This window comes from Amblyraja radiata, unplaced genomic scaffold (assembly GCF_010909765.2).
Source record: "Amblyraja radiata isolate CabotCenter1 unplaced genomic scaffold, sAmbRad1.1.pri S36, whole genome shotgun sequence".
Lineage (NCBI taxonomy): Eukaryota > Metazoa > Chordata > Chondrichthyes > Rajiformes > Rajidae > Amblyraja > Amblyraja radiata.
In genome coordinates this window covers 827,334-836,434 of record NW_022630149.1, presented here as the reverse complement: position 1 = coordinate 836,434, position 9,101 = coordinate 827,334, and the positions used below count along the sequence as shown (strand labels likewise).

General features: G+C 46.9%; 1 protein-coding gene across 2 annotated transcripts in view; it reads right to left on the bottom strand.

Moving 5' to 3' along the window:
• LOC116969402 (protein FAM102A-like) overlaps positions 1-6,411 on the bottom strand; it is a 27,678-nt gene extending 21,267 nt beyond the window's left edge. Inside the window, exons 1-2 of one of the 2 annotated variants that reach the window (XM_033016276.1) lie at positions 6,354-6,411; positions 4,930-5,103 (exon numbers count right to left, since the gene is read on the bottom strand). In XM_033016276.1, the coding sequence (XP_032872167.1) occupies positions 4,930-5,075 (146 nt within the window). In that variant the 5' untranslated portion in view covers positions 5,076-5,103; positions 6,354-6,411. Of the gene's footprint in view, positions 1-4,929; positions 5,104-5,325; positions 5,608-6,353 lie in introns of those variants that run through there. The other variant, XM_033016275.1, reaches the window with a different exon arrangement.
• Positions 6,412-9,101: the final 2,690 nt, after the last annotated feature.

The following is a 9,101-nucleotide window of genomic DNA, read 5'->3' as shown; positions in this document are numbered from 1 at the left end:
GTGGAGGATAGCGTGCGGTTCCGATTGCCCAATTACAGGAAGGATATGGAGACTTTGGAAATGGTGCGGGGCCCGTTTCTGTGCTGTATCTCTAAATTATTACTAAAGTTATTAAAATAACTAACATTAAATAAAATTGTAATAACTAAAATTTTTATCCCAAATCTTTAGATAACCATTTTAGTTATTAGTTATTACCTTTTAGTTACTTCACTACAGTTACTATACTGCGGTTACTGCACTAGTTACTATTGGTTATTACTCTAGTTATTACTCTAGTTACTACACTATAGTTACTACACTATAGTTACTAAAATATAGTTACTCATGGTTATTACTCTAGTTGCTACACTATAGTTACTACACTACAGTTACTACTGGTTATTACTCTAGTTACTACACTATAGTTACTATTGCTTATTACTATAGTTACTACACTATAGTTACTACTGGTTATTACTCTAGTTACTACACTATAGTTACTACACTAGTTATTATTGGTTATTACTCTAGTTATTACTCTAGTTATTACACTATAGTTACTACACTATAGTTACCACTGGTTATTACTAGTTATTACTCTAGTTACTACACTATAGTTACTACACTATAGTTACCACTGGTTATTACTCTAGTTATTACTCTAGTTACTACACTATAGTTACTACACTACAGTTACCACTGGTTATTACTCTAGTTACTACACTATAGTTACTACACTATAGTTACCACTGGTTATTACTCTAGTTATTACTCTAATTACTACACTAGTTACTATTGGTTATTACTCTAGGTATTACACTAGAGTTACTGCACTAGAGTTACTACATTCAACTTATTACATTTTAGGTAAATAAATTAGTTAGAAAACATAGAAAATAAGTGCAGGAGTAGGCCATTCGGCCCTTCGAGCCAGCACCGCCATTCAATATGATCATGGCTGATCGTCCCCAAATCAATAACCCTCGTTACTACTTTTTATTTAATTTTACTTATTAAAATAATAATTTCAGTTGGAATGATTTATTATTAATTTTAGTGATTAATTTTAGGGCAAATTTTGACCTAAAATTTTGATCTAAAATAAATGACAAAAATTAGATTTGGGCCTAACTAAAACGTAGTGAATTGCACGTTTTAGCCCAACTGGAATCATTGTGTGTGTGTGTGTGTACTGGGAGTGCCAGACACATTCAGCATGAAAGCAGTGACGTGTGCGGTTGTGAATCATCTTGCTTGCTCCGGTTCCCATGGAGAGGCGGGGAGGAGAACTTGTCTACACACGGCACAGCTGGCAAGCGATGTGCGTGGTCACATCTGTCGGCATCATCCGTCCGTCAAGGGAGGTCAGGTTGCTAAGGTAAACAGCTGGAAATTTCACAACCCTACAAGGTTCCTGTTCCAGCCCCGACAGTGTTACAGAGTCACACAGTTTCCACAGGCCCTTCGGCCCGACTTGCCCCATCTACGCTAGCCCCACCTGCTTGCGTTTGGCCCATATCCCACCACAGTCATAGTATTAGGGTGGAAACAGGCCCTTCGGCCCGACTTGCCCATGCCGACCAACATGCCTCATCTATACCATTCCCACCTGCCTGCATTTGGCCCATATCCCTTTAGAGTCAGAGTCACTGTGGACACAGGCCCTTCGGCCCGATTTGCCCATGCCGACCAACATGCCTCATCTATACCAGTCACACCTGCCTGCATTTGGCCCATATCCCTTTAGAGTCAGTCACAGTGTGGAAACAGGCCCTTCAGCCCAACTTGCCCATGCCGACCAACATGCCTCATCTATACCAGTCACACCTGCCTGCATTTGGCCCATATCCCTTTAGAGTCAGAGTCACAGTGAGGAAACAGGCCCTTCAGCCCAACTTGCCCATGCCGACCAATATGTTCCATCTACAATAGTCCCACATGCTTCTGTTTTGCCCGTATCTCACCACAGTCATTGTATTCGGCCCAAATCCCTCCAAACCTGCCCTATCCATGTAATAATAATAATACATTTTATTTATCGGCGCCTTTCAAGAGTCTCAAGGACACCTTACAAAAATTTAGCAGGTAGCGGAAAAACATGTAAGGGGAATGAAATAAATAGTAGAGACATGACTAGTACACAAAGTAAAGACAGAATTCAATTCAAAACACAATATGAGGCAATTAATGCACAGATGAAAAGGGAGGGGGACGTGGGGCTAAGGATAGGCAGAGGTGAAGAGATGGGTCTTGAGGCGGGACTGGAAGATGGTGAGGGACACGGAATTGCGGATCAGTTGGGGGAGGGAGTTCCAGAGCCTATCTAAATGTTTTTTTTTTAATGTTGGGATAGTCCCTGCCTCAACTACCTCCTCTGGCAGCTCGTTCCATACACCCACCACCCTTTGGCGTCAGTTGGGGAAACCCATGCGGGAGAACGTGCAAACTCCGTACAAACAGCACCCGAGGTCAGGATCGAACTCGAGTCCCTGAGGCAGCAGCTCGACCCCTGTCCCACCCCAAAATGCCGCAGAAGGCGGTGGATATCTGGAACGAGCTGCCGGAGGGGGTTGGAGCCACAAGGAACTCCAAATACTGATTCATACCGGGAAAATAAGAGACAAACTGCCGGAGTAACTCAGCGGGTCAGGCAGCATCTCTGGAGAACATGGATAGGCGACGTTGCGGGTCGAGACCTTTCTTCAGACCCAAAACGTCACCTATCCATGTTCTCCACAGATGCTGCCTGACCCACTGAGTTACTCCAGCACTCTGTGAAACGTCACCTATCCATGTTCCCCACAGATGCTGCCTGACCCGCTGAGTTACTCCAGCACTCTGTGTCTTTTCTTTGCTGGAGGTGGCTACTGAGGCAGATACAGTTTAGAAAGCATTAAACGATAATGTTTCAAAAGCATTTTCACGGGCCACTCGGATAGGAACAGAACAGCGAGATAGGCTTAATGCAGGGAAATGGGATTAGTACATGTAGAAACATAGACAGTAGGTGCAGGAGGAGGCCATTCGGCCCTTCGAGCCAGCACAGCCATTCATTGTGATCATGGCTGATCATCCACAATCAGTACCCCGTTCCTGCCTTCTCCCCATATCCCTTGATTCCATTAGCCCCAAGAACTAAATCTAACTCTCTCTTGAAAACATCCAGTGATTTGCCCTCCGGCAGAGAATTCCACAGATTCACAACTCTCTGGGTGAAAAAGTGTTTCCTTGTCTCTGTTCTAAATGGCTTACCCCTTATTCTTAAACTGTATGTGGCCCCTGGTTCTGGACTCCTCCCAACATCGGGGACATGTTTCCTGCCTCTAGCTTGTCCAAACCCTGAATAATCTTATATGTTTCAATAAGGTACCCTCTCATCCTTCTAAACTCCAGAGTGTACAAGCCCAGCCGCTCCATTCTCTCAGCATAAGACAGTCCCGCCATCCCGGGAATTAACCTTGTAAATCTACGCTGCACTCCCTCAATCGCACGAATGTCCTTCCTCAAATTAGGAGACCAAAACTGCACACAATACTCCAGGTGTGGTCTCACTAGGGCCCTGTACAACTGCAGAAGGACCTCTTTGCTCCTATACACAACTCCTCTTGTATAAAGGCCATTCGCTTTCTCCACTGCCTGCTGTACCTGCTGTCGTACGAGGAAAGATTGAAAAGACTAGGCTTGTATTCACTGGAGTTTAGAAGGATGAGGGGGCATCTTATAGAAACATATAAAATCATAAAAGGACTGGACAAGCTAGATGCAGGAAAAATGTTCCCAATGTTGGGCGAGTCCAGAACCAGGGGCCACAGTCTTAGAATAAAGGGGAGGCCATTCAGGACTGAGGTGAGAAAAAACTTTTTCACCCAGAGAGTTGTGAATTTGTGGAATTCCCTGCCACAGAGGGCAGTGGAGGCTAAATCACTGGATGGATTTAAGGGAGAGTTAGATAGAGCTCTAGGGGCTAGTGGAGTCAAGGAATATGGGAGAAGGCAGGCACGGGTTATTGATTGGGGACGATCAGCCATGATCACAATGAATGGCGGTGCTGGCTGGAAGGGCCGAATGGCCTCCTCCTGCACCTATTGTCTATTGATCTACCATCCCTTGCCTGGGATCGACGCTCGAACCGTGGCCTGCGGATTTCACCATCGATGAGCTTGTAGTCTCGGGTAGAGAACAATGTCGGGAATCTCCAAATGACACACAAGGTTCGACCAGCCCCGACCCGGGGTCCGATCGCCCGGCTTGGGGGGGAGCTGAGATTCCCCCCCTGATGTGGGAGCTTGATCGCCCCAACGAGGTGGCCCGACCGCCGGCTACGGGGGGTCAAGATCGTCCCGTCAACGGAAGGTTCGAGGCCCCCAATCGTAGGGAAGAGATTGAACTTTTTATTTTGCCATCCATCGCAGTGAGGAAAGTGGAGGAGTCACTGTGGTGGATGTTTATGTTAAAATGTATTTCGTGTGTCTAGTTGCTTTGTATTGGTGGGAAATCAAATTCCTCGTGTGTTGTGAAACATACTTGGTGAATGTAGTAAGTGTGAGTAAGAGAGAGTTAGATAGAGCTCTAGTGGCTAGTGGAGTCAAGGGGATATGGGGAGAAGGCAGGCACGGGTTATTGATTGGGGACAATCAGCCATGATCACAATGAATGGCGGTGCTGGTTCGAAGGGCCGAATGGCCTCCTCCTGCACCTATTTTTCTATGTTTCTATGTTGCCCGCATGCTTACTTTCAGTGACTGATGTACAAGGACAACCCCCAGATCCCATTGTACTTCCCCTTTCCCCCCAAGGAAGGTCGAACATGCCATTATCTTTCTTCACTGCCATGCTGTACCTGCATGTGGTACTGTACTCCGGAGAGAGGGGGGATAGGACGGACGCGGAGGGCCGAAGGGCCGCTTTTAGCATCCCCCCGCACCCTTGCCTGCGTTTCCTACTCACCGGGAAGTCAGCTCCTCGAAGACACCCCCTTGCATGAGGCGAAGTTTGCAGAAAATGATCCCGTTGACGAACGGCACCGCGGAGAGATCCACCACCGTCAAACGCACCAGGAACTTGAATTTCTTCTTCTTCGACAGAAAAGCCATCCAGTCGCGCCCACCCCGCTCTCTCTTTCTCTGTGTGTGTGTGAAAGGAGAAAAACACATTTAAAAAACACACACAGCTCCAAAAGCAAGAAAAAATAAGATTAGGGTGGGAAAAACCCCCCAATAACATCAAATTCAGCAAAAAAACTTTAGTTGGTGGAAACTACACGGTAACTTTTAGAACAAGCCTTATCCGATTAGACATTTTTCACTCTCGAGTTTGCTTTTTGAAACGGCGCGTTTGGATTACCTGTGTTTCAGTGGAGAGAGTGTTTGTAAGCGGGGAAGGTTCGGAGTTTGGGAAAGAGTTTCAGACGCGACTTGTGCCCCGACTGAAGCAGCGGCGGCGGTGGATTTCACAATGAAACTGACACTGGCGGGGTAGACGTTTCACAAAAGGGAACTGGCTGGTTAGTTTGTGTGGATCCGCTGTACTCCCCCCCCACACACACACTCTCTCCCCGTGACTCCAAACCAAACCCGACCTCGGCTACACTGAAGCTCAAGCCCTCTCCCTCTCTCTCCACACACACTCTCTCCCCGTGACTCCACACCAACCCGACCTCGGCTACACTGAAGCTCAAGCCCTCTCCCTCTCTCCCTCCCTCACTTCACACACACACTCTCTCTCTCTCACTCTCCCCGTGACTAAACCAAACCGACTGAAGCTCTCTCTCTCTCTCTCACTCTCACTCTCTCTCTCTTCTCTCTCCCTTTTCTGTCTCTCTCTCTTCTCTCTCCCCCTCCTCTCTCTCCCTCTCTTTTCACCTATCTCTCTCTTCTCTCCCTCTCTCTCTTCTCTCTCCCTCTCTCTCTTCTCTCTCCCTCCTCTCTATCTCTCTCTCTTCTCTCTCCCTCTCTCTCTTCTCTCTATCTCTCTCTCTCTCTCTCTTCCTCTCCCTCCCTTTTCTGTCTCCCTCTCTTCTCTCCTATCTCTCTCTCGTTTCTCTCTCCTCTCTCTTCTCTCCTATCTCTCTCTCTCCCTTCCCACTCTTTTCTCCTATCTCCCTCTCTCCCTTTTCTGTCTCCCTCTCTTCTCTCTCTCTCTTTTCTCCTCTCCCTCTCTCTCCCTTTTCTCCTCTCTCTCTCTCTCTCCCTTCTCTTCTTCTCTCTCTCCCCCTTCTCTCTGTCTCTCTCAATTTCAATTTTCAATTAAAAAAACTTTATTGGCATGATCTAACACGTAACATACATATATAAAATGCATCACTATACACACAAGTACACAGTGCATGGATAGATATGCCCCTGTACATATATATATATATACATACTCACAATACACCTATAGCCCTTTATTGATTGCTACACGTTCTTGCAGCTTCTCTCTCTTCTCTTCTCTCTCTCTCCTCTCCTTTCTTTCTTTCTTTCTCTCTATCTTCTCTCTCTCTTCTCTCTTCTCTCTTCTCAGTACCAGGTGTCCTGTGCTCAAAGCTGGGCGTCAGGGAACTCACCTCTACAACAGAACGGATGCTCTCAGCCCACTTCCTCCTTGTACTTTAAAACACAAACCCACACGTTTGCCTGGAGGTGCTTCGTAATGGAGACAGTGAGAGGGCGTTTCCTCTTGCGGGAGAAATCAGCATTGGAGGTTTGACTGATAAAAAATTAAAGGGGAACCTGTTTAAAGTAGAGACCAGGACGTGTTACAGTCTCTGGCGCTGTGAGGCAGCAACTCTACCGATTATTACTAATAATCAATAAATTCATGTGCCATAGGTTATTAATTTAGAATCACAGAGTGATACAGTGTGGAAACAGGCCCTTCGGCCCATCTTGCCCAAACCAACCAACAATGTCCCAGCTACACTAGTCCCACCTGCCTGCGCTTGGTCCATATCCCTCCAAACCTGTCCTATCCATGTCCTTAAGAAGGAACTGTGCAGATGCTGGAAAATCGAAGGTAGACAAAAATGCTGGAGAAACTCAGCGGGTGCAGCAGCATCTATGGAGCGGAGGAAATAGGCAATGTTTCGGGCCGAAACCCTTCTTCCTGTCCTATCCATGTACCTGTCCAACTGTTTCTTAAATGTTGGGATAGTCCCAGCCTCAACTACCTCCTCTGGCAGCTCGTTCCATACACCCACCACCATTTGTGTGAGAAAGATCCCTATTAAATGTTTTCCCCTTCAATTTAAACCTGTGTCCTCTGGTCCTCGATTCACCTACTCTGGGCAGGAGACTCTGTGCATCTGTCCAGGGACCCCGACAGTGGAAAAGTCACCCCTCACCCCTCGGATTCCTATTAAATTCAATTAAAAGAAAAAAATGTTCCCAATGTTGGGCGAGTCCAGAACTAGGGGCCACAGTCTTAGAATAAAGGGGAGAAAAAACGTTTTCAAGTGTACAAGCCCAGCCGCTCCATTCTCTCAGCATATGACAGTCCCGCCATCCCGGGAATTAACCTTGGAAACCTACGCTGCACTCCCTCAATAGCAAGGATGTCCTTCCTCAGATTTCAACGTTTTATTTTGTTCTTTTATTACTGGGTTTACTAAACAACTTAACTCCCCCTCCCATTCCCAATCTGACCTTTCTGTCCTGGGCCTCCTCCATGGCCAGAGTGAGGCCCAGCGCAAATTAGAGGAGCAGCACCTCATATTTTGTTTGGGTAATTTACACCCCAGCGGTATGAACATTGACTTCTCTAACTTCAAATAATAATAATAATGGATGGGATTTATATAGCGCCTTTCTAATACTCAAGGCGCTTTACATCGCATTATTCATTCACTCCTCAGTCACACTCGGTGGTGGTAAGCTACTTCTGTAGCCACAGCTGCCCTGGGGCAAACTGACGGAAGCGTGGCTGCCAATCTGCGCCTACGGCCCCTCCGACCACCACCAATCACTCACACACATTCACACACAGGCAAAGGTGGGTGAAGTGTCTTAGCCCTTGCTTTCCCTCTCTCTCCATCCCCTCCCCTTCCCAGTTTTCCCACCAGTCTTACTGTCCCCCTGGTTAAATATTATCTTTGTATGTTTTGTTGTCACCTTCTCCTCGATAACAATGATCTATTCCACATTTTCCTTCTTCCCCATTCCCTTTAATGTCTCGTTTTCACACCTTGCCCTTCCTTATCTTAGAAGGATGAGAGGGCATCTTATTGAAACATACAGGATTATTAAGGGGTATGGACAAGCTAGAGGCAGGAAACATGTTCCCGATGTTGGGGGAGTCCAGAACCAGGGGCCACACAGTTTAAGAATAAGGAGTAAGCCATTTAGAACGGAGACGAGGAAACACTTTTTCTCACAGAGAGTGGTGAGTCTGTGGAATTCTCTGCCTCAGTGGAGGCCGGTTCTCTGGATGCTTTCAAGAGAGAGCTAGATAGGGCTCTTAAAGATAGCGGAGTCAGGGGATATGGGGAGAAGGCAGGAACGGGGTACTGATTGGGGATGATCAGCCATGATCACATTGAATGGCGGTGCTGGCTCGAAGGGCCGAATGGCCTACTCCTGCACCTATTGTCTATTGAGTATGGTCTGGGCTACATCTACAATGGTGGGGAGTGTGGTCTGTGTGGTCTGGCTCAATAGACAATAGACAATAGGTGCAGGAGTAGGCCATTCGGCCCTTTGAGCCAGCATGGCTCAAAGGGCCGAATGGCCTACTCCTGCACCTATTGTCTATTATCTCTGTGTCTCCCTCTCCCCCCCCGACTCTCAGTCTGAAGAAGGGTCTCGACCCGAAACGTCGCCCATTCCTTCTCTCCAGAGACGCTGCCTGTCCTGCTGAGTTACTCCAGCACTTTGTGTCTATCTTCAGCATCTGCAGTTCATTCTTACAGGCCAGATTTTCTTCCACTGGTTTATCTGAGTACCAACAGGATGTGAGTCTGTGTTGACAAAACCATGTCAATGCTGTCGCAAGGGAACTCGTCAGATAACAGAGAGGAGTTAAGCAAGGTCATAGATTTCGGTTTTATCTGAAACTAGGTTAGGCCGCATTTGGGGCCTTGTTTAGCTTTAGTTTGCTTTAGAGATACAGCGCGGAAACAGGCCCTTCGGCCCACCGGGTCC